General features: G+C 41.5%; 1 protein-coding gene across 1 annotated transcript; it reads left to right on the forward strand.

Annotated features, from left to right (window-relative positions):
* Positions 1-304: 304 nt before the first annotated feature.
* LOC141134615 (gastrotropin-like) lies at positions 305-25,800 on the forward strand. Its single transcript, XM_073624078.1, has 5 exons — positions 305-382; positions 13,177-13,438; positions 20,548-20,720; positions 23,960-24,049; positions 25,702-25,800. Exons 2-5 carry the CDS (start codon positions 13,372-13,374, stop codon positions 25,753-25,755), a joined length of 384 nt encoding a protein of 127 aa, XP_073480179.1. The 5' UTR covers positions 305-382; positions 13,177-13,371; the 3' UTR covers positions 25,756-25,800.
* Positions 25,801-26,983: the final 1,183 nt, after the last annotated feature.

Here is a 26,983-nt window from a genome sequence, read left to right on the forward strand (position 1 = left end):
GATCACCAAGGTTGCCAACCTCTCGCAACTTTTTTTACTGACAGCACATGGAAAATGTACTAACAGAACACATTTTTTACTGACAACATGAAAAAAATTACATAACTAATATTAAAAACAGAAACAATATTTAAACAGTATAAACACAATCTGTAAACTCTGACAATAATTGGCCTGGTTTACATATAATAATTCAACACAGGATGACAAATTATCAGCTACCCTGCTGGGATACAGTTGAAAAACAAGTTCTGTAATGCATGCCAAAGAGAGCAATGGGCATAAAAATATTGCATCTAATAGTGGGAGTGGCCTTAAAGAGGATGATCAGACAGAACCTCTTCTGACCATCTACCTCTAAATAAACATAGTAGCTGCTTGGGTGAGTACACATTGCCATGGCCTTGATGCTTAGCTTCATTGTGCAGCAATTTTACTTCGGCATGTTAAATTTCACAGACAGCATCGCCTGTCAAACTTACCCTTTGAGCTCAATGCTTGGCTTGCAGTTGTGACACAGTATTTCAATGCAAAATTCCCATTGGACTGGAAAAAAAATACATTCAGGAGGTAGCAGTATCACCTCCTGCACAAACTGTGGGAGGGTCTTAAAGCGCCATTAAATACCAGAAGTGTGCATTAAGTACAGAGTGCAGGGTTCAGGTGTGCCCTAGATACAGAGTGCAGGGGTCAAGTGTGTGCTACAGAGTGCAGGGTTTGGGGTGCACTGCACTATTGCTGACACTGGTATGGACTGTAACTACCCTTCTGCTGCTGTTTTGCTTCTGATCTGCCTGCTAGTTACTGATCTGGCTTGCCTGGTTCTGCTCTGTGCCCTGAACTCATGGCTATCATCTGTTCACCTGCTTCCTGCCAAGTACCTGCTGTCTGTCTGCCAGTGACCTGCCAGCCTTCCATGTCTACTGCCCTGCATCCATGATCCAGCCTGCATATTGGTGCACACAGACAACTCATCCGCATCTATCCTCACAAGAAATGTCATTGGGACCGGGCTCTTATGCCTCCTCTTAACTTACCAAGGGTACTGAGCCAGAGGTGTAAGAGACCCTACCTCTCCACATTAGGCTTCTTTACCACATACATGACATCCAGCCTGCTAAAAGATTTCACCAAGTCCACAGCAACTTGTTTTGTATGTGATAGGGGGCTGTCATGTGAAGGTGGCTCTCAGGTTATATGGGGGCTTTGATGTGACAGGGAGACTCTGATGTGAAAGAGGGAGGATCTGATGGGGAAGGGGACTCTGATTTTCTGATGTGAAGGAAGTCTCTCGTGTTAAGAGGGTACTCTGCTGTAAAAGGGGAGCTTTAAAATTAAGGGGTGAAGGGGGGGGGGGTTCTGATGTGAAGTTATTTCTTGGAGTAGTGTCGTTAAATTTTATTAATTCATTTATAAAACTCATAACTATTTTTTTGCCCCATCAATGTTTGTAAAATATACGATCTGGTGCTCAAACTGAAGTGACTCCTGATTTAGAGAATTGCACATGCAGTGAGAAAAACAGAATTGACACATTGGACACTCTTGGCACTGGCCAATCTCCTGAAGCCAGGCCAGTACTTTATGAACTCCAATTTTACGTAAGGTTTAGCAGCTAAAATGAATCCCAGATAAAAATAGAAAACACGCAGCTACATATTATACTAAAAAAGTATGTACACCAATGTGCAAAAGTTTTATGCAAGTGTGAAAAAATGCTGTATATTAAGAAAGCTTTCAGAAATAGAAGTGTTTAATAGTTTTTTTTATCAATTAACAAAATGGAAAGTAAATGAACAGAAGAGAAATCCAAATCAAATCAGTATTTGGTGTGATCGCCCTTTGCCTTGAAAACAGCATCAATTCTTCTAGGTATACTTGCACATAGTTTTTGAAGGAACTCAGCAGGTAGCTTGTTCCAAACATCTTGAAGAACTAACCACAGATCTTCTGTGGGTGTAGGCTGTCCCAAATCCTTCAGTCTCTTCATGTAATCCCAGAGACAGGCTTGATAATGTTTGGGGGTCAAACCATCACTTCCAGGACTCCTTGTTCTTCTTTATGCTGAAGATAGTTCCAAATTACATTGGCTGTATATTTGGTGTCGTCCTGCTGTAGAATAAATTTGGGGACAATTACACGCATCCCTGATGGTATGATAAATAAGTATCTGCCTGTATTTCTCAATATCGAAAACATCATTGATCCTGACCAAATCTCCAACTCCATTTGCAGAAATGCAGCCCCAAACTTGCAAGGAACCTCCACCATGCTTCACTGTTGTCTCCAGACACTCATTAGTGTACCGCTCTCCAACCCTTTGGTGAACAAACTGCCTCCTGCTACAACCAAATATTTCAAATTTTGACTCATCAGTCCAACGCACCTGTTGCCAGTTCCTGTTTTCTTACATAGTCTCTTAGCCTTGTTTCTGTGTTTCAGTTCTGTGCTTTTGGCACTTCTGGACATCTTCCGATGTCAAAGGAAAGCAAGCATGATGTGTCTTTCATCTGTTGCATTAAGTTTCCTTGGCTGACCATTGGGTCTACAATCCCCGACAATACCTGTTTCTTTGTGCTTCTACAAAAGAGCTTGAACAGCACATCTTGAAACCCCCTTCTGCTTTGAAATCTTTGCCTGGGAGAGACTTTGCTGTTGCAGTATATCTACCTTGTGTCTTTTTGCTTTGCTCAGTCTTGCCATGGTGACACTGTGACCTGTGACACAAAACTGTCTTCCACAACCTCACCTTAGTAGCAGATTTTGGCTGTTCCTCACCCAGTTTTAGGCCTCCTACACAGCTGCTTCTTATTTGGTTAAAGTGGTAGTAAATTCTGTTCTACCACTTGTACCTACAGGCAAGCCTATAGTAAGGCTTACCTCTAGGTACTGTGAATATCTCCTAAATTTGCACAGTTTAGGAGATATTCAGAGTGCATGCAGCCCATTACATTACCAGCACATGCACTCTGAAGGTCCGGTATACAGTGGCGTGCCATAAACGGGGGCTCCCGCGTGCATGCAGCCACTCATATAGCTGGAGGACGCGAACCCAGAAGGAAGACCAGGGGAAGATGTCAGCCCTCTTAGCAGTGACAGTGTGGCGCTGGAGGGATTTGTTCTAAGGTAAGTCTCTCATAATGTGCTTTTTTGACCTTAATGCATCCTATGCATTAAGGTGAAAAAGCTTCTGACAGTGACTAGCCCCCCAGCCCCCCCCCCCTTTACTCACCTGAGCCCTTCGTTCCCTCAGTGGAGACGCGCTCTTCCTCTCTGCCCAGGGTTCTCAGCTTTTGAGTGGATAGATAGATAGCAGCGCAGCCATTGGCTCCCACTGCTGTCAATCAATCCAATGATGCGGGCTCTGGGGGTCGGGGCCGAGTCTGGCATTCTGTGTCTATAGACACAAATGCTGGACTCGGGAGCGTGCCCACAAGGTAACCCCCCAGTAGAGCGCATCTCCCGGGGAGTTTACCGATGCAGGGAGGAGACTCGAGAGCCGCCGGGGGACCCCAGAAGACAATGATCGGCCACTCTGTGCAAAACTAACTGCACAATGGAGGTAAGTATGATATGTTTGTTATTTTTTATGTATTTTTTAAACTAGGGTTTACAAACCCTTTAATGACTGTGTTTCAACCTACATATGGAATTGATAATCATTAGCTCCTTTGTGGTATAGTTGCTTAACCACTTAACAACCGCGCTATAGCTGAATGACGGCTACAGCGCGGCTCAATAACTCTGGGAGGGCGTACTATAACGTCCTCCCAGAATCACGCCCCGCGGGAGTATCCATGACCGCCGGGTCCGGCATTACGGATCACGGTAAATGGCCGCTGACAGCGGCCATTTACCACGTGATCGTTCTGACAAATGATGGAGCGATCACTTGTAAACAAACCGGCGTCATGTCTGGTTCCTCTCTCCCCTCTCTGTACCGATCGGTACAGTGTGATTGGAGAGGGGAGAGATCGGGTGCAGCAGCGCTGTGGGCTGGATCTGTAGTGCCCATAAAACTGCTCTGTGCTCATTGCTGCCTCATCAATCCATCCATGCTCAGCCATCCATACTCAGCAATACTCATCCATCCATCCATGCTCAGCCACCCCTCTGTCATACTCATTCATCCATCCATGCTCAGCCATGCCATCCATACTCAGCCATGCCATCCATACTTAGCCATCCATGCTCAGTCATGCCATCCATACTCAGCCATGCCATCCATACTCAGCCATCAATACTCAGCCATGCCATCCATACTCAACCATCTATACTCAGCCATGCCATCCATTTTCAACCATCCCATCCACCCCCTTCCATACTCAGCCATACCCAGCCATACTCAGCCATACTCAGCAATACCAAGCCATACTCAGCAATACCCAGCAATACTTAGCCATACTCAGCAATACCCAGCCATACTCAGCAATACCCAGCCATGCTCAGCCTTACTCAGCTATACCCAGCCATACCTAGAAATACCCAGCTATACCCAGCCATACTCAGCCCTATGTAGCAATACCCAGCCATACCCAGCAATACCCAGCCATACTCAGCAATACCCAGCCATACTCAGCCATACCCAGCAATAGTCAGCCATACCCAGCAAAACTCAGCCATACTACTCAGCCATACTCAGCCATACCCAGCCATACTCAGCCAAGCCTCATCCATGCAACATCCATGCCACTACAGTGCCCATCAGTGCCACTACAGTGCCCATCAGTGTCTCACAAAAGTGTAATAGGTAGTCAAATTAGATTTGACATTTATGCCTCTAGATCACCTCATGGTGCTCCCTGCATGTTGGACCTCTGTATTTGGCCAGGCTGCGGAAAAGTCTCCCACATGTGGTATCGCCGTACTCAGGAGGAGTAGGAGAATCTATTTTGGAGTGTAATTTTTGGTATGTACATGCTATGTGTTAGAAATATTGTATAAATGGACAACTTTGTGTAAAAAAAAATGCATTTTCATTTTCTTTCCACATTTTCCAAAAACTTGTAGAAAAAAATTATATGTTCAAAAGACTCAATATGCCTCATAGATTATACGTTGTGGTGTTTTCTTTCCAAAATGGGGTAATTTTTGGGGCTTTTCCACTGTCCTGGGCCTTCAAAAGTGCAAGAGGTAGTCAAGAAATTATATGTGTAATTTATGCTCCTAGAACGCCTGGAGGTGCTTCCTGAATGTTGGGCCTCTGTATGTGGCCAGGCTGTATAAAAGTGTCACTCATGTGGTATCGCCATACTCAAGAGAAGTAGTACAATGTGTTTTGGGGTGTAATTTGTGGTATGCATATGCTGTGTGTGAGGAATAACCTGCTAATATGACAATTTTGTGAAAAAAAATAAATCTTGATTTTGCAAAGAATTGTGGGAAAAAATTACAACTTAAAAAAATTCACCATGCCTCTTACTAAATACCTTGGAATGTCTACTTTCCAGAAAGGGGAAATTTGAGGGGTATGTGTACTTTCCTGGCTTGTTAGGATCTCAAGAAATGAGATAGACCGTCAGTACTACAGGTGTGATCAATTGTCAGAGATTGGCACCATAGCTTGTGGACTCTATAACTTTCACACAGACCAAATAATATACACCGATGTGGGTTATTTTTACCAAAGATATGTAGCAGTATAAATTTTGGCCAAAATTTATGACGAAAAATTACTAATTTGCAAAATGTTATAACAGAAACAAAGAAAAATTCATTTTTTTACAGAATTTTCGGTCTTTTTTCTTTTATAGCGCAAAAAAAAAAAAAGCGGTGATTAAATACCACCAAAAGAAAGCTCTATTTGGGTGAAAAAAAGGACAAAAATGTCATATTGGTACAATGTTACATGACTGAGTAATTGTCATTCAAAATGTGAGAGCACCGAAAGTTGAAAATTGGTCTGCTTAGGAAGGGGGTTTAAGTGCCCAGTGGGCAAGTGGTTAATCATGCACCCGACTCTAATCCTACAAAATGGTTTTGAAGCCAAAGGGTAGTCACACCAAATAATGATTTGATTTATATTTTTCTTTCTTCCGTTCGCTTACTTTGCATTTTGTAAATTGATAAAAATAAACAAATAAAATATATATTTTTGAAAGCATTCTTACTTTACAGCATTTCTTCACACCTGCCTAAAAGTTTGCACAGTATTGTACTTTTAAATACAACCAGCGTAGACAACTAAAACAATCTAAATATGAGTCCCCTGTATATCCCTATACAGTAGCGTTTAGACTGGACGAGAAAAAAAGCAGTATTATAAATAGGAATGGGCTTGGGTGTGTTCGGGTTCCCACCTGCCCGATCCCGCCAGGAAGCCGACACTGCACACGGCTAATCACAGGCAGTGAGACATTTCTAGGGCCACAGCTGCTCAGATTGAGAGATGTCTCACTGCCTGTGATTAGCCGTGTGCAGTGTCAGCTTCCAAGCGGGATCAGGCAGGTGGGATCCCGAACACGCCTGAGTCCATCCCTAATTCGGACCCAATCATACATTCTAGCGGGGCTCTTGTATGTGCTAATAGGGAGCATGCTAACAGGAGCAGTGATCAAAAGAGTGAGTGTGCTGCTTCACCTTTATTGTCCAATCAGCACACTTTAATGCCTCGTACACACGATCTGATATTCCGACAACAAAATTTCCTGGTCGGAAATTCCGAACGTCAAGAACGCGGTGACGTACAACACGTACAATGGCACTAGAAACAGGAAGTTCAATACCAAGTACACCACCCTTTGGGCTCCTTCCACTAATCTCGTGTTAGTAGAAGTTTGGTGACAGACGATTTGCGCTTTTCAGCCTCCTGCTTTTCCGATCGTTACTGCTCTTTGGTTTGTGCTTGTGGGTTCGTATTTCTATTACGTATTTGATTTTCAGTGCGTTCTTGTCCGCTCGTTTCTGATTTTCAGCTCCGGCCTTTCTGTTTTTCAGTGCTTTCTGTTAGTTCGTTCTGACCAGCCAACCATTTTCAAGCCATGAGGACCCTCACCCCGGACCAGAGGGTTTATAACTACCGTCTGGCCAGAGCCAGAAGAGTGGTGTAGAACATTTTCAGGATAATGGCCAGCCGGTTCCGCCTATTCCTTACGCCAAACAACATGGCGGAATATAAACTTAACCAGATAATCCTTGCATGCTTCATTCTACACAACTATTTAAGGAGAAATTCAATGAACTATGTGGTCTCAGTTGGGCCTGAGGCCGGACTTCAACAAGAAACCCTGACGGCGCTTGAAGCTGGCCGTCCTGGCTTGCCCCCCCAAAGCGCCCACAAAGTAAGACAGAAGTATGTTGAGTACTTAGCGGGTAGGGGGGCCATTGATATGCCAGAAACTGTTTAAGAAACATTTATCAACAATTTTTGAACTTAAACTGAAAGAAGATTTCCTTTGATTTACTGCCTGGGTTTCTTTTAGCTGTCTCCTAGGTTCTCCAATGGGCTTTTCTTTTTGGACATTTTCTTCAATAGTGCAAATGTAATTTATTGAATACAGGAGGTGACAATCTCTTCTTCAGCTAACTATTATTATGTTGTGGGTCTGCTACACACACCTTGTTTTTGTTGTTAATGTATGTAATGCATTACTGACAAAAATATTCATCATTTTCAGCACCATGAATGAATTTTGTGGAGTCATGAAAATGGCGTGATTGTGGCAAATTAGAAAGCACTGTGGGAGTTATTTAATAAAGGAAAATCCACTTTGCACTCCAACACTTAAAAGTGCACATGAAACTGCACTGAAACTGCACTTGTAGTGCAAAGTGGATTTGCCTTTAGTAAATAACCCCCATTGCCACTGCAAACACCAACTTACTACAAAAATTGCTACTGAGCATTGAAATAAGAAGCCACACATTGTTGAATAGAAAATATTTTACTCAAAGCACATTCACATGTGCATTAGCAAAGGGTTTTTGAACAAAACAAACATCTTTGGTGTATATTTTTTGTTTTTTCACATTGTAAAGATCCTTTTTTTGGTTAAACAGGCATGTTTCAAAGCATAACATACACAACTCAGGAACTTACAAAGTTCAACTTTGATAAAGTGAAGCCAATATCAGACATGAGTATGTCCAAAATGTGTTGATATTGCCTTCATCAAATGGGATGATGTCACCCCTGTAAAAGCCAAATTTTGAAGATGCACACAAATTGGGATTCAAACTGGGGATTTCCCACCTGATCCCATGCCTAATGTCAACATGTGCTAGCTCCCATCATGGGGGATCAATGGACGTGTTTTGGGGGTGCAACCCCTTCCTCTCACCTAACTGAGTTGGGAGGAAGGGGTTGCACCCACAAAACGCGTACATTGATATCTCCTGATGGCAGATAGCACATGTTGACACACTGTGTGCATTTTCAAAATTTGGCTTTTCAAATACTTTACAATTTTTTTTAAATTCAAAAATACACAATAAAACGGTACAATTTTGTTGTTTTTTATATTCTGCCTAAAACATCAATGATGTTCTTCATTTTTTTTTTTTGAACATCATTGATGTTTTCCTTTATATTTTCTAAATCACGATTGCACTCCATTCTGTCCCTGATGAGGATCTGTGCACTTTCACTGGTGAAATGAGATTCTTCTTCCACAACATCCACATCACCTTAAAGAAAAAAAACACACCATGTATTATAATTATGCAGGCATAGATCTCTTACCTGAAGCTGTGGTCTCAGACACTCACCTGTTGTGGTGACAATTTCGCCCAATTCATAAACCTCTCCCTCCTCATCCTCTGCTTGTGGTGGTTAGGAGGTGGAGGGTCCCTGGTGTCCTCAGATGTCCAGAGTCTTTTCTTCCCTATGTGAATAAAAAATAGGTATACTTAGCACACAGATATTGGAGGGCAGAAATAGGAATATGAAACATTGCTTGGAAGGGTCGTACAATTGTCTGTTTATTTCCTTTCTAAAGCTGGAATACTTCCCTTTTTTGTTAAAGTATCACACATGGAGACACTCCTATAGTATCCACTGGAGCACCTGTGTGGGACACCCTAAAAAGTTTGTTCTGGTGTCCCACACTAGTGCTCCTGTGTCCAGATGTGTAAACAGCTGCTGAGTGTCCTCTCCTTACACAGAATCAAGTTTACATTTCATTGTAGTTACAAACTCATCTACTGTAGACAACAAACTTATTTTAATACAAATAGACATGAACAAATGTAGTTAACCTATATCTGCCAAAAACATCTTAAAGTGGGCGAACGAATGATGTTTCCTACGACCGATTACTGTGCCCATGAACATGAAAGTAGCCATTTTAAAATGTACAACAGTAAACAAAAGCACGTGGGGCAGCACGAACGTTAAGAAAAAGAATAGGAACACACGACAAAATACTTACTTTTTTGCAGCACTCTCTTGATTCTTCTGTACTGATCCTGCTCCCTCAATTTGAGGTATTACCATCGTTTCCTCAGTTGATCCTTGGATCGCCGTACCCTAAAATTCCTGTGCAGACTCTTAACAACTGTAGGCATGATATTGGCCTTTCTCACATTTGGGTTTGGGCAAGGTCCATGCTTCCCATCATAGTCGGCCCTCTTCAAGATGTCCACCATCTCCACCATCTCTTCAAAGGACATATTTGAGGCCTTCAATCTCCTCCGGCATCGTGAGGTTCAGTGCTCCGGCCTTTCGTCGTTGCTGCTCTCCCCTACATGCACCTGTTGTCTCTCCGCCATGTGCTCTCCCACTGCGCCAAAAGAGAAGGGGCGGGAATAAACTACAAAGAACGTCAGGGGCGGGTGGAGTTTCTCGCATGCGTGGTGTATATAAAGCCTAACACTCGTGCGTTGTACATACGATCTGTGAGCAGAGGACGAAGTAACGGAAGTGACGATCATTATAACGAAGGTACAATTTTAAGTTGGTGCATCAGTGGCCTATACTGCTTATAGATTGAGGCCTATATTGGGTCAAGATTAGGAGAGTTTCGCCTGACATTAGGGTTTGTCTTGTGTTGTGTCTTGCAGAGAAAATGGATCTATTCCACGATGAGGACTTTATCCCCATATTCATTGATATGTACAGGGAGCTGCCCTGTCTGTTGCAGGTAAACCACCCCTTTTATAACAATAAACCAAAGAGGAAGGCAGCGCTGGATCAATTACTGGAATTTGTGAAGCCGGTGATCCCCACAGCAGAAATCCCCTATTTGAAGGTCCTAATTGGTGGCATGAGGAGCACTTATACTAGGGAGCGCAACGTCGAGGATTCCCTGAGATCAGGAGCTGCAGCAGATGACATTTTTGTACCCAGGCTGTGGTACTATGACAGACTGCATTTTCTGGCAGGCCAGACTGAACCCAGGCCAACACTCTCCAGTCTTCTTTCAAGGCTTCCTTCCCCTCCAGCTGAGGCTTACGACGACCAACCTGGGCCTTCCAGGCAGCAACACATGGAGGAGCCCAGCTTGAGTCAGGTATAGCATTCTTCAAAATATTTCTGTTTGTCAAATTAATGATGTTAGTTTTGATAACTAATTTCTGATTTCACAAAGTGTTTTTACATATCAATAGGCAGTAGTGGCCACAAATGATTGGGACAAGAATGAAAAATGCTGAGTCAGAATGATAGTCTTTTTTATTTATTAACATTCAATTTGCAACATTCATGAGCTGAAAATTGTGTGTGATTGATGAACCAAAAACTAAAACGATGTCCTTTTTCATACACAGGAAAGTCTCAGCCAGGATGAGGCTGTGGAAAGTTGCAGCCAGGAGGTGGCAGGGGTAAGTGGTAGCCAGGGGTTGGCCGGGCCCAGTAGCCTGCCTGAATCCCAGGTCCCCCCGGCCTTCCACAAAAAAGTGCCAGGAAGAGGAGTAACCTGAAGGAGGCAGCAACTGGCCTATTTCTGAAGGCTACTGCGGCCCTCAGAACCCCCCCCCCCCCCAGTGTTCAAGAGGACTACAGGACAGCCTACAAAATGCTGGAAATGGAGGAGGGCCAATGCCTCTTATGTGAGGAAGTTATGTTACAAGCCCTAAATAAGGGTTTGAGGGGCGAACTCACAAGCCAAAGCCACGTTTGTGAGTTCAACCATGGTCCTCCTCCTCCAGGTCTTCCTCCTCCTCCTCCACTGCCAGCCACAACTCCAACACCAAAGCCACAGCCTGGAAGGAAGCATCTAAGGAAGACAAGAGAGTGATGGCCTGGGTTCAGTCTGGCCTGGCAAAAGACGCAGGCTGTTGTATTACCACAGCCTGGGGACAGATATGTCATCTTCTGCTGTTCCTGATCTCTTGTAGTCCCGGACCGGATTGTGCTCACTATTATATGGACTCCTCAGGCCACCAATTTTGACTGGAAAATAATTGATGTGTGCCCTGGGGTACAAAGGCTTCGCAAATATCAGCAGTTTCTCCAGCGTTGCCTTCCTCTTTATTTTGTTATGACACAGAATAAATGGCTTTTGCTTTTTCACAAATACTTGGCTATGTGTTTTAGTTCAAAAAGGACAGTTTGTTTGTGAGTAGGCAGGTACATTTAAAAAATACAAGGTCAAATTATCAAGGGACACCAACCAACCTCCTTGAGGTAAAAAAATACAAGATAATAGTGGTGTTGTGGTAACTTGACACACACAACGAGAAATAATATTATGGAGAGCACTAGAAAAAAAATGCAGATCTTGATAAAAAAAAGAAAAAAAACAAAAACAGTATTATGGAGATGTGACGAAAAACAAAATTAATATTATTCATGAGATCACAAGAAATAATAAAGAAATCAGTTTGTGAGAACTCTTTGTGAAAATGAGCAGCAAAACAACTTCATTCTTCTAGCATTGTAAAGAAGAAGAGAATGCGCTGCATTAAACTATTTTAAAAATTGCAGCGTGACAAATGTGCTATCTCCATTACGAACGGTACTTTTACCAGACCGAACGCTTCCATCTCATAACTTATTCTGAGCATGCGTGGCACTTTGTGCGTTGGAATTATGTACACACGATTGAAATTTACGCAAATGGATCTTGTTGTCGGAAAATTTGAGAACCAGATCTCAAATTTTGTGCGACGGAAATTCCGATGGAAAATTTCTGATGGAGCCTACACACGGTCGGAATTTCCGACAAAAGCCTCCCATCGAACATTTTCCGTCGGAAAATCCGACTGTGTGTACGGGGCATTAGTGTGTTTTGGCCAGCATTCTTCACAAAGAAGAAATCCCCATGGATGGATGGGACTTGAATTGCAAACAATAAACATTTATTGATACAAGGTAAAATTCATGACACAATAGTACAATTTCAGTGATAAAAAAACATATGATTCCAATAACATGCTTAGAAGATACATATGTGAAAACATGATGTCTTAACTCCAGCTGACGCGTTTCAGGAAAACCTTTCATCGGGCGTGCAAAGGGGGCGATACATATAGAAATAGTATTCTAAGGATAAAGAACATAACATCAGAAAGTCCTTGCTCAAAGTATAAAACATGGTATGGTAAATTATATGGCGGTTAGTCCACAAAGTGTGAAGAACACCTACCACATAAGTAGATTGTGATGCAGGGAATCATAGAGCTCAAACTCTGTCAGTATCTGGTAGGGGGAGGACAGCAACACGGTGCCCAGAAGGAGGGGAAAGAGGGTCAAAAGTGCCATTAAAGTCCCATCCATTCATGGGGGTTTCTTATTTTTGTTGAATGTACCTGGTATGTGGGCAACATACACTCATTTCTTACACGGTGGATGCACCATTGCTATGACCAGCATTCTTGATCATGCTATAATGCTGCTTCAGTGGTGGTATAGGATTCAGCTGTGCTGTCTGGTAAGGGTCTCATTAAAACAGGCTGTACAGAATTACAAGTAGTTTGGAAGTCAAAACGGTTTCCATATATGTAGTTCAACTTGATATTTAACTGTTTACCTGTAGTTTAGCTTTATGAATTCTAGCTTATTTGGGAGTGCACACATATGTAATTTTGTTAGTAAAGGCCTGTCTATATAGGAAGAACAGCAAAGCTTAATCACCATGCCATGCAACTGCGTAGGAGGTATAAGTAATATACACTGGGGAGATATGGTTCCTCCATGTACATATGTCATCACAAACTATGCACAGAAAATAATGGTTTTGAAAGCATTAATGCATGGAGATAAGATATATTCAGCTGATTATATTTATTTCCCCACAGGTCAGTTACACCGATTTATCAGTGATTTATCAGATATAGATTACACAGTCATGAGATCTTGGATGATAATTTGGATGGGTGTGTAGGTCTGGTCTCATCTCTCTAGACTTATAAAAAGGAACCACCAAATGACCTGCACACACTGCTCTTCTCAATTCAAGACTCTTCGTAGTCCCTCTGTCTGGCAACAGCACCATGGCCTTCAATGGAAAATATGAGGTTGAGTCTCAGGAGAATTATGATGCCTTCATGAAGCTCATAGGTAAGCATAATCTTAATGGACATTTCTCAGAAAATGACATTTGTTATAAATAGGTGTTAAAGCAGCAAAGCCCAACATGGACATTTAAAACTATATTTAACCACTTGCCAATCGCAATACGTATATATTGGTTGTGGTTTTCAAGTGGTTTACTGATAGCTTTATCTATAACCCCCAGTATTCTTTTTCAGCCATCGGCTGGCTTTCTCATGAAAGTGGTGAGTGGTGAGAGCAGCACACGAGCTGATGGAAGGCTTTAAGGAAGCAGCGGGAGGGGACCCCCCAGCCGCTCGCCGGTGTTTCTTGGGCTTACAGTTTTTACTGACGTGCCTAAGAAACGATCCAACAGTGAGGCCGGCTCGTAACTGAGGCGATAAAAGACTAGATCCTCTTTGATCACCTATATGGCCTTAGAAGACCAGTGTGACATCATGACATCCAGGGTGGCAGAAAAAATTTTTATCTTTGTTTTTAGCAATGTTTTTTTTTTTATATTTTGTTTTTAAGTCGCATACGCAGGGATTTTTTTCAGTGGGAACTTGGTGGAACTCAGTTCCACCACCTCTGGCTCAGACCCTTTGGTGCCTGCTCACCACAATCACTTGTAAACACAGAAGTCTGGTTTCTGTGTTTACAAGTGACAGCTCTGCACTCTGTATGTAATGCAATCCTGGTATTTAATGCCCCTTTAAGACCTTCCTACTGTTTTCGTGAAATTTGACTGAACACACCCACTATTTGATGGGATTTGGAGGGTGTGTGTAGGGGGAGGGGTTTTGTGGGGTCGTGGTTAAGTTCCAGCACCTATTGTTTGAAAAAAAAGCCCTGTGCATATGCATATGTAAATGGTGTTCGGACCGCACATATGAGTTATCGCCACGGATGTTAGTGTGAGAGCAATAATTCTAGCGCTAGACCTCCTCTGTAACTCTAAACAGGTAGCCTGTAAAAATGTTTAAAGTGTTGCCTATGGAGATTTTTAAGTACCATCGTTTGTTACCATTCCATGTGTGCGCAATTTTAAAGCGTGACATGTTAGGTATCTATTTACTCAACATAACATCATCTTTCATATTTTACAGAAAAATCGGGTATATATAGTGTTTTGTTTTTTAATTTTCCCAAAAAATTGTGTTTGGAAAACCACTGAGCAAGTACCGTGTGACATAAAAAATTGCAAAGCTTGTCATTTTATTTCCTAGGGTGTCTGCTGAAAAAAAAAAAAAAATATATATATATATATATATATATATATATATATATATATATATATATATATATATAATGTTTTGGGGTTATAATTAATTTTCTAGCAAGAAACACTTATTTAAACTTCTAAACAAAAAGTTTCAGAAAAGGCTTGTTCTTTTATACATTTTATCATTGGCTTCCAACCACCCTATATGTTTCTACACTGTATTTTTAAAGTGCTAAAGTTCTTGTTTGTATTAACTAGGGTTACAAGTGTTAGAATGTGGTCATTACATAGCTCCCAACTGTCCCTGATTTGGAACAAATTTCCTCTGTCCCTCTTTCTTCCTCATGTGTCTCTCATTTCGGTTCTGATCTATAGAGTTGTATATAAAAAGTACTTTTTATCTTTCAAATAGTGTTTATCAGTGCTAAACTTTTATTTATTTTCTAAATTGTTGTATTTGTAAATTTCAAAAGCCAGTATAAAGGAACAGTAGTGGTTAAAAAAAAAAAAAACATTTTTGGGTTTAACCAACCTTTATTTTCGTATAATTCTCCTTTAAAGGGGTGTGGCAGGAGGTGTGTCCTATACCTACATACTTTTGCTAATAGGTGTCCCTCATTCCTATCTCAAAAAGTAGGGAGGTATGTCATTATAACATCTCGAGTGTCAGTCATTGTTCTGCCATGCTAAGGGTCTATGAGCCTTTTGGAAATGAATTATGAAAAATGGGCAAAGGAGCTCTGGCCTCTATAAAGGGTCATTAAAGCCCAGCTCCATCCAATATGTTTTTGTTTTGTATAGAATAGGGAAGAGTTGACACTCCTATCAGATTGTTATGGTGATCCCACTGGGGAGCTATATTGTCACTTCCCCTCCTCATGTTACCCATACAAGAAATCTGGAAGATGTTGTCACTAGGATTGGAAGGCATACATATTAATGTGATTTTTTTTTGTATGTGTCTCAGTTAGAGAAATTTTCCAACACTTCCTGTCCTGAGAGGATGTTTGGGTAAATCTCCCCAACAGGGACACAGATGGCAAAAAAACTTGACACCAGCTCTAATGCTACCTTTTTATTGTTGTCTGTGTCCCCAGTTAAAGAGATTCACCCTCTCTATTTGTCCTGTTTACCATTATCATTAAAAGTAAAAGAAAATCCCAAATTTTTGGTTTTCCCCAGAAAAGTAATAGAGGGGAAATCTTCCAATGGGGACACTAGTTCTGGTGACTTGGAGGTCCCCAAGGAATACCCTTAATTTGCAAGGATTTCCTCTCACTTCCTGCTTGGCTATGGGACAGGAAGTGACGGAAAATCTCTGTAATAGGACATAGAGGTCGGAAAACAAATCTGACAGAGGTTATAACCCTCCCTTGCTCTTTCCAAAATGAAAAAAAAAAATTTGCCTCTAGTTCTACTATAACGCTTATTTTTCAGTGAGTGCAATGATGTGGGTCACATGCCCTCTTACCTGTAACACTGAAGCTGAATACACACTATGGGGTTGATTTACTAAAGGCAAATAGGCTGTGCATGTTGCAAAGTGTAGTTGTACTCTGCAAGTGCAGTTGCTCCAGAGCTTAGTAAATGAGGAAAAGGTTCACTTTGCAAAGAATACCCAATCACGTGCAAGGAAAATAAAAAAAAGAGCTTTTTGCTTGCACATGATTGGAAATGAGCACATTTGCTTGCACATGAGCTTCTGCTCATTTACTAAGCTCTGGAGCAACTGCACTTGCATAATGCAACTGCACTTTGCAAAGTGCACAGTCTAGTTGCCTTTACTAAATCAACCCCTTTATGTTTCTTTTTCATTCAAAAGTTCAGCGGGCTGAACAAAAAGAAAAAAAACTGACAGATCGCTGTACTAACACAAGCGATGTTAGTGTGGTGATCTAAGGCAATAACCTTAAAGAGGAACTGCAGTCTGCTCACATAATTTTGTAATAGAAACATCTTTGTCATTCTGAAGCTTCCCTCCAACCACTTTGCATATTATTCTATATATACTGTGATTCTCTACTCGCCAAACATGCTGCAGAAACCTCCCAGAACTAAGTCTGGCTACATCCATTTTAACTGTGGTCAGCCTGTTCACTTCCTGGATTTACACAGACACACAGAGGCACACCTCCAGCTCTGCAGCTCTCATCCTCCCTCGCTTCCTTGCAAACTCTCAAGAGAGTGAGAGAGAGCTGTGCATGATGTCATAAGCCTAGGCTAATGACCAGACAAGAAACAGGAAGTGGGCTGTATAAGGTATTTACTGGCAGAAAAAAATGTTTTACTATCCAAATTTAAAACAATAAGGGCAGAAGATTTAATAGATGGAAAGTTGAAAAAATGACTGAAGGTCCACTTTAAAAAGAACTAGTCAGGAATGGGCATTTGGAAGAATCAAAATCTCCACTTTCCACATAGAATTAATGATGCGTAAACTTACATGGATAATGCTAAACTAAAAAAATGATTAGCGTCCTGCGAAACAAACAACCGCTCTTCGACAAAATATGGTCTCCCTGGCTTACCTTTTTGCAAGTTCCAGACACGAGGTACTGATTACAGAAATGGTAGGCGGTAGACACCCGGATGGACCTTCTATTTTCTCTTCTTCCTTCTTGTCTCCTCTCTGTCTTCTTTTCTTCCTTATTCCTCTTTGTTATGTCGGTCCTGTGACCGATACCTGTTCCCCCTCCCCTCTCTGCACCTATGATTTAGAAAGAATCAGCAGTGGGAAGTAGCGTTTCCCACTAATGTCCTCATTGGGTAGGGATAATGGAGAAAGTACCGTATTTATCGGCGTATAACACGCGCCCCAAGTTTAGGAGGGAATTTTAAGGAAAAAAATTTTTAGGAGGGAAGTTTAAGGAAAAAAACTTACATATAAATGCCCATCAATGCAACCTTATCAGTGTCCATCTGCAGCCTTGTCCAGTGTCATTGCAGCCTTGTCAGTGTCATTTGCAGCATTGTCCAGTGTCATTGCAGCCTTGTCAGTGTCATTTGCAGCCTTGTCCAGTGTCATTTGCAGCCTTGTCCAGTGTCATTTGCAGCCTTGTCAGTGTCATTGCAGCCTTGTCCAGTGTCATTGCAGCCTTGTCAGTGTCATTGCAGCCTTGTCCAGTTTAAATATGGCACCGCCGAGATACACAGAGCCGGATGTCCTGTGTATCTCGGCTCCTCTTGGCTCCTCTCGCAGTCCCGCCCAGTCCCGCCCTATGATGAACATAATACAGGTCCAATGGCAGGAATGGGCGTGACTGTGAGCGGGGTCGAGAGGAGCCGAGCGCCGCCGATATACACATAGCTGAGAGGAGCCGAGTGTATATCGACGGCGCTCGCTCCGCTCCCCTTACAATCAGCGGGAATCGGCGGGGATCGGCGGTGATCAGTGTATAACATGCACCCACGATTTTCCCCTGATTTTAAGGGGAAAAAAGTGCATGTTATACGCCGATAAATACTGTAATTGATGTTTATAATGCAATCCCATGCACTTTTTTCTGACATATATGCCATATTGGCTTCATAATATTGTTGTTTAAAGCCTTAGGGCCTAGAAATGTGCCTTAGACAGAACTGTGGATCTGACCCTGAAAAGGCTCTCAGGTCTACAGGTCTCTATTATACATCCACATTTTAAATGTTTGTTCCTTTGTTATTGGTATGCAACTATAGAAGATAGCAACATTAGATTATCTTTCTAGGTGCTCCTAGAACAGTTATTACCCCCTTACAACCTCCCTTCCTATATACGTCTTAATAGTTATATTGTTGAACAATCGGAGAGTGACATGGACTGTTTGCCACTCTCCTTTCTAATGTTAATTTTTTCCAATAAAAATAATTGAAACAGAATAAAGCCATCCAGTGGCGCGCTGTCACTGCTGAAGGTGCTTCCATCCTCACTCGGTTTTCCTTCTGGGTTCGGCTGTGTGCATGGCCAGAGCCGCAATGACATCACTCCCTTGCGTGTGTGTGGGAGATGGCGTTTACGGCACAGAACCGTGCCATTCCTTCAGAGCGCATGCGCCAGTGACATCACCGACTGCATGTAGAGTAAATATCTCCTACAGTACCTATAGGTAAGACTTTTTAAAAGTTGCTATTTTTCATCTGCAAAAAACAGTTTCCCTGCTATTCCAAAGGCTCCTGTGTATCATTCTGAACAAGTCCCAAATCCAGTTACTATGTGATACACAAGCCTCATAAAGTAAACAAAATCTTAATTTACCTTCCCTGACTGGGCAAAATCCCCCTTCATTTGTGTCTCACATGCGTCCCATCACAGACACTGCAGATCAGAATGGGAGGGTTTCAGCAACAGAAGCATTGCTGTCTATCCAGAAATCAGTGGGCAGGACTATAGGTGTGACCATGTGCTGATTGACAAGCTACAGACTTGTGAATCAGAAGTGACAGATCTTATAGCCATGCCCCTACAACTATTTATACTTCTGTGGTGAAAGCATCCACAAGCAACTCTGCTCACAGGGCCAGTTCACACCATAGAAACGCAGTCCAGATGCATTCCAGGTGTGTTTCTGCATGCGTGTTTTTGATGTGTTCCAGTGCGTTTTTGATGCATTTTTGGTGTGTTTTTGGTGTGTTTTTGATGCAGTCAAGTGCTTTTTTCCCCCTCTTTTTTAAATGACAAGTGTGTTGCAGTGCGTTTTTGGTGCATTTAGGTGCGTTCCAGTGCGTTTTTGATGCGTTTTACAGCGTTCCAGTACAGTCCAGTGCAGAAAATAAGCAGCATGTTCTACTTTTTTTCTGGAACTGGAACGCACTGGAACTACCATCAATGGTGTGAACTATGCCACTGAAAACCATATAACCTACTTTCCATGCATTTTTGATGCAGAAAAAAAACATACTGGACTGCATGTGGTGTGAACTGGACCTTAAAGTGTTGCTAAACCCAGGACCCTGCATTCACTATATCTGGTCTCCCACAGTACACAAAACATACACATGGAATAGTTTTAATAAATATAAACTGCTAAATACCTTTTTTCATCAGCAGTATATAGCAGTCTTGTGACTTCTATCAGTGTCTGTTTAAGCTTGTAGGAGGAGTTTTCATTCTCCCCTGAACTTGTGTCTGGACATTGCTGATTGGCCTTGTGCTGATCACATGCACTCTTCCAAGAAGAAAAAAAACTCTCTAGCAATACAAACCAAACTGAGCATGTGCAGCCTGACTCCTAATGCTCTGTTCTATCAAGAAATTAGTTGGAGTCAGTTAAAGAAGGGGAGGATCTGTGCATACAGGTTCACACAGCCTTTTTACACAATGCAGAGGATTAACCCCTTAGGTTCCACAGTGAGTATAACAAGCATGCTTTACTAAATATACAGACGGATTTTACTGTTGTGGGTTTAGTAACACTTTAATTCAGTAGCAGTGCGGCTCTGTTGCTACCCCATCGCAGAAAGCTGCATTGTGTTGATTTTACTGGTGGGATCAACAGGTATTTTTGGAATTTTGCAGGGGTCTAAGAGAAAACAAAAAGTGTAGATGCATTTAAAATTAAGTGCTGCAGTATGTATTTTTAATGAAGGCCATAGTTCTACTTTAAATGGTCAGTCCTTATGCTCTGTTTCCACCTACCTTTGAGGGTTCCTACCCACTTTCAACTAAACATATACCAAAACCAAACTTACACAGTGTACAATGGGCTGGCTATTAGGTGTGAAGAGCACAGGGTTGACATCTGGAGTGCATTGCTCCCCCTTCAATTAGCTACTTCATTTACACTTTAGGTTTGGAGATCTCACTACCAGAAAATATCAGCAATATAAGAAACACTAAGGGGCTTTAACACTCATGCCTTCACTTTTCTATGTTTCTACAATTTTCCTTTTCTATTTTATTCCCTTAAGTTATATATTTTTTTCATTATTACAGGTATCCCTGATGAGAAAATTGAAAAAGGGAGGGACTTCAAGTACACTACCGAAATAGTCCAGAATGGCAATGAGATCACATGGTCACAGCTCTACCCCGGGCATACTGCAACCAACAAGTTTGTCATTGGCCAAGAGTCTGAGATTGAAACACTGAATGGAAAGAAGTTCAAGGTATTGATGTAGTCATCTAAACATGCAGTCTTTTAATAGCCTAGGCATTTAAGTAGAATGTGTAGTGGTTTTGTATGTAATTTCTTTTTAGATTGTAATCAAGACTAAAAAAAAAAAAAAGTAAAACTGTTTCCATTTAAGTCAGGTAAAGATGGAATATAGCATGTTAATATTATGCTGTTTGAGGCTATGTTCACACTGATCTGACACGAAAGTCATATGACTTCTGATCCGACTTTGCCCTATGACTTCATGTCTGAATTCCAAGCGACTTAAATAAACGTGTCATGAGGGGGCGGGGTCTCCATATGACATCCCGGATGGCCACGCTCCGTGGCTATATAAGAAATGACAGACACCAGACTTGACAAAACAGCATAAGCCATTGTTGGAGGAAGACTGAGTAAGAAGTCATCAGTGGCAGGAGAAAAACATTCTTCATTTTTTACAAAGTACTTTTCCAAAACCATCTCTTGTTTTTTGTAACACTACACTTTTTTTTGTGTTGAATGGGTACTCATTCACATGGGGGGGCAGGATCTGGGGACCCTCTGATAAGCCCTCTGCCCGTAGATCTCCACAACCACCGGCCAGGGCTGTCGGGAAGAGGCCCTTGTCCCCATCAACATGGGAATAAGGTTCCCCCCCGCCCCAAAGCACCCCCCCCCATGTTAAGGGCATGTGGTCTGGTATAGTCGAGGAGGGGGGGAGCACTCTCACCCCCCCCCTTTCCTGATCTGCCGAGCTGCATGCTTAGATAAGGGTCTGGTATGGATCCTCAGAGCACAAGTTGCATGCCACAAGTCAGATCAGTTAGGATGGTGATCCAACTTGGATAGAACTTACATTCAAATCAATGGGCTGAAATTGTGCCCAAGTCAGGCCAAAGAAGTGCAGGGAGCATTTTCAATGTCGGACCAGTTAAGACGGCTCTCATAGAGAACCATTGATTTTGACATGTCATCTGACTTGTGCTCTGGAAGTCACATGACATGTCGGACCAGTGTGAACCGGCCCTCAATCTCACCAGAAGATGAAGTTTGGGTTTCCATATCACATATTTGGTTGTGCAGACAGAAGCCCTTTTTTTTTACAAAACTCAATGAGTCCTTGGACCAGTGACTCCTTTATCATATATCCCAATATAAGAGCAAAAGTGGTGATGCACATACCCACGCACCAAAGGTCACAGGGCTAAAACCAAACTTTTATTAGGATTTCTTTAAAAAAAAATTTTTATACTGGGCGCTTTTACCCCCTTCCTGCCCAGGCCAATTTTCAGCTTTCAGCGCTGTCGCAATTTTGAATGGCAATTGCGCGGTCATGCAACACTGTACCCAAACTAGATTTTTATAATTTTGTTCACACAAATAGAGCTTTCTTTTGGTGGTACTTAATCACCACTGGGTTTTTTTTTTGCTAAATAAACAAAAAAAAACCTGAAAATTTTGAAAAAAAAATTTTTCTTCGTTTCTTTTTAATATTTTGCAAATAAATAATTGTTCTTCATAAATTTACTCCAAAATGTATTCTGCTACATTTCTTTGGTGAAAATAACCCAAATCAGTGTATATTATTTAGTCTGTAGGAAAGTTATAGAGTCCACAAACTATGGCATAAATATCTGAAAAATGATCAGTCCTAATGTACTGATGGACTATAAAAATTTCACAATTTTTCTTTTACATACTGTCATCAGTGCAGTACAGCATTATCATACAACTGGTGTGGCGGTAACCAGGGACACTGACTGGTGACAGTACGAAAAAATAAACTGTTATAATAAAAAAATATATATATATTTTATTACATTTTTTTTCTTTTATTTACATTTTTTTTAACAAAATGTGATCAAATTGATCAATCACAGCTAGCAGCATGAAAGGAAGCCATCCATTGGGTACAACTGTCACGTGGCCTGCTGTGATTCGTTCACATGATACCAGCAGCAAGCTGATACTCTGATCAGTCATCGGCTGTGTCCCATGGCACTTCCTGACAGGACTTCAAATGACAGTTAGGATGGGAAAGCACCCACCCAGCTGTCATGTGTCTATAGTCTGGGCAGGAAGTGGTTAAAAAAACTGTATGGTTTACCTTCCAACTAGACAATGACCCAAAGCACAAAACAAAAATGACCACACAGTGATTGAAAGAGAAAAATGTGAACATCCTTGCATGGCTTAGTCAGAGCCCAGACTTAAACCCCATTGAAAATCTGTGGAATAACTTGAATACTGCAGTCCACAAATGGTCACTGACTCACCATTAAATTTAACTGAATTTCAGCAGTTCTGCAAAGAAGAATGGGCAAATATTTGCAAAGTCTAGATGTACAAACTTAGTAGAGACATATCCCAACAGACTAAGCCTGGGTTCACATTGGTACGATTTGCTATTGCCGGCAATTGCACCGTCCAAATCAGTGCGGCCCCAGACTTTGCAGCACCGCTCCGATTCCCAAAAGTAGTCCCTGTACTACTTTTGTCGACTTCGGGGGGCATTTTGTATAGACATCTGTGCAGGAACCCGCACAGATGTCTGTCAAATCGCCCCCGAAGTCGGACTGCATTGCCGGGTTGAAATTGTGCGAGTTGAACTCGCACGATTTCTAACCCGCAGCAATGTGAACCTAGGCTAAAGGCTGAAATTAAAGCAAACGGCGGTTCAACAAAATTCTGACACAAGGGAGGATCCTTTTTCCAACTCATTGATTCTGTTTTTGATTTTTTTCTGAAATGTTGGTGTTATATCTTTCACTTGAATGTTTTTAGTTACACTGAGTAAATACAACTGGATAAAACAAAAACTGTAACTGTCTTCATTTCATGCTGCAAAGCAACAAAATGTGATTATTTTAAAGGGGCGCGGTTATTTTCTATACCCACTGTAACTCTTTACTAAGCATTAGTATGCATTGAACCTTTTCTCTTAAAGTATATGAACAATAGAGAAGGTGAATCTGCCCAGCTGGGGTACAGCAATAATGATAAAAAAAAAAAAAAAAACGAACAAGCGTTTTTTATAATTCAACATTCTATCCAAGCATTTAAAAAAAGTTGGATACACTAAATACATGCTTGCTGCCTTGTGTGTCAGGGAACACTTGAAAATGCAGGAAAATGCTTAAAATCCTAACAACCCTTCTAACTTATGGTAGACGTCAGTTGTAAAATGAGCATATATCTTATTAATACAAAAAAAGGAATAGTAAAAATTTAGAATTTTTCTTCTTGCAGACCACTGTTCGCTTGGAAGGAGGAAAGCTTGTAGTGGATTTTCCCAAATACCATCATACCTCTGAGATCGTTGGTGGAAAACTAGTAGAGGTGAGAATTATTTATATGGTATTTTTAGGTCTACACGTGCACAATTCCCCATGTCCTGAGAACAAATAGATTTGCAGTATTGAAATAGCAATGTGCACAACAGGGTGCTACGAATTCTCAGACCCTGTGATACTGAATAATTAGCCCTGGAGTTAAATTCAAGCTACTGAAACTGATGCTGCTAAATCTGGTCTCAGCATCCAATCTTTAGTGACCTCTTTGAATAAGTTAGCTTCAAAGAGGACTATTCAGATCTATTCAGCTTCAGGACTTTAAACAGGGCAAACAATCTCACTACATCAGCTTAAAGACCACCTCTGTGCGAATTTTGATTACCACTCCCCCCTCCCCCCATTTTCCATTCTTATCACCACACCCTCTTTAAAAAAAAAAAAACCCAAAAGCCATTCCAACCTTCCAAAGCAAGATGTTGAGACATTTAGAATGTTTTTTATATTTCTGCAGTGATTGGCTAGATGGAAGTGGGGTATTATGACTGATCACAGCACAGGCTGAACGCCGCCAGCATGTGCTCTCCGTGCCCCCTACCTGGAAGTGCTGGATTACATACTAGATACGTGATCCAGCGCAGGAGAGCTGCTCTGCTGCCATACCCCTACATGAGGCAGTCGGCAGGTGGTTAAAAGGAGCAATCATCACTGCTTGTAATCTAAAACATGTCATTCACAGATAATTCATATAATATTATACCACTGCATCACTCCACATAGAAGTACAAAACAATGATATTTTGCAATTGCTACTGTAAGTTTCAAACAAAAGCGACCCAATGCATTTTGAGAAGATGTCCTTTGTGAGGTGTCCTATGGTATAATGGGATGTAGCTGTAACAGCCACGTGAAATAAAAGTTGCAGATCAATGCCTCCATTGGGTACATATGGAACAATACCAGACCAACTGTTTAAGAGAGGATCACAAGTGTTGCAAAGAGCACCAACGGTGGGACACCTTTGCAGCTCCTTCAATTTTCCAACAATGTTATCACTTCTCCCAGCATATCGGTCTGGTAGTGTTTGACGTGTACCCAATGGAAGCATTGATCTGCAACTTTTATTTCACATGGCTGTTATAGCTTTGTGTCCTTAAATGATAATAAACACCATAAGCACTCCTGAAGAACACTTCTATTCAAAACACATTGGGTCGCTTCCATATGAAACTCACAGTACCAATTATAAGATATCATTGTTTTTGTTTTGTACCTCTATGTGGAGTGAAGCAGTGGCATAACATTGTATGAATTATCTGTAAAATACATGTTTTAGATTCTTTTTACAAATAGCCATGATTGTTCTTTTTAAACTGCTTTTTTAGACAAATTATGATTTTTAGACAAATGTTACAACTTTGAATTTTGTGACTTATATGTGCCTTCAAAGTCCCTAGCCAATCTTTGTTGTTTTTACTGTCGTAAGACCAGGGCTGGCTGGATAGAGTTCTGAGAATTTTTGGTATTATTCCTTTGGTGTATGTAGTATCTCAGAGAATGTCAGATGGTTGACATGTGAAATTCTAAAAAGGTCACTACATTGTGCGCATTGGTCTTTGCCTTGATAATATACCTTGAATATCTGTAATGTGTGTGTGCATGACGTCAGCCCTAATATGCTTTTATTATTTTTTTTTCCAGATCTCAGTGAGTGATGGTGTCTCCTTTAAAAGAATAAGTAAGAAGGTGGCATAATATCTCTGTATACTTGCTTTGATATTTCTACCCAATAAACATTGGTTGCATATTAACAGTTTGTCCACTTTGTTTTTCTTTTGCTGAACTGTATCATACAGTTAAAGTAACTCTCTCCTGCTGCCAGTGCCACTGAATAGCACTCAGTTCTAGAGGAATCCTCTCATCCTGTGGTTTCATAGTGCATCATCAGCTTTTAATAAAATAATACCTGGTGAACCTGCCATGGAGATACAGTATCTCACAAAAGTGAGTACACCCCTCACATTTTTGTAAATATTTTATTATATCTTTTCATGTGACAACACTGAAGAAATGACACTTTGCTACAATGTAACGTAGTGAGTGTACAGCTTGTATAACAGCGTAAATTTGCTGTCCCCTCAAAATAACTCAACACACAGCCATTCATTTCTAAAAACGCTGACAACAAAAGTGAGTTATAGAGTATGCACAAGAAAGCCAGCAAGCAGTTTGTTGAAGACAAGCAGACTAAGGAGGATTGCTGGAACCACGTCCTGTGGTCTGATAAGACCAAGATAACTTATTTTATTCAGATGGTGTCAAGCATGTATGGTGGCAACCAGGTGAGGAGTACAAAGACAAGTGTGTCTTGCCTACAGTCAAGCATGGTGGTGGGAGTGTCATGGTCTGGGGCTGCATGAGTGCTGCCGGCACTGGGGAGCTACAGTTCATTGAGGGAACCATGAATACCAACATGTACTGTGACATACTGAAGCAGAGCATGATTCCCTCCCTTCAGAGACTGGGCCGCAGGGCAGTATTCCAACATAATAATGACCACAAACACACCTCCAAGATGACCACTGCCTTGCAAAAGAAGCTGAGGGTAAAGGTGATGGACTGGCCAAGCATGTCTTCAGACCTAAACCCTATTGAGCATCTGTGGGGCATCCTCAAATGGAAGGTGGAGGAGCGCAAGGTCTCTAACATCCACCAGCTCCGTGATGTCGTCATGGAGGGGTGGAAGAGGACTCCAGTGGCAACCTGTGAAGCTCTGGTGAACTCCATGCCCAAGAGGTTTAAGGCAGTGCTGGAAAATAATGACACTTTGGGCCCAATTTGGACATTTTCACTTAGGGGTGTACTCACTTTTGTTGCCAGCAGTTTAGACATTAATGGCTGTGTGTTGAGTTATTTTGAGGGGACAGCAAATTTACACTGTTATACAAGCTGTACACTAATTGTAGCAAAGTGTCATTTCTTC

Source organism: Aquarana catesbeiana, linkage group LG03 (assembly GCF_042186555.1).
Source record: "Aquarana catesbeiana isolate 2022-GZ linkage group LG03, ASM4218655v1, whole genome shotgun sequence".
NCBI lineage: Eukaryota > Metazoa > Chordata > Amphibia > Anura > Ranidae > Aquarana > Aquarana catesbeiana.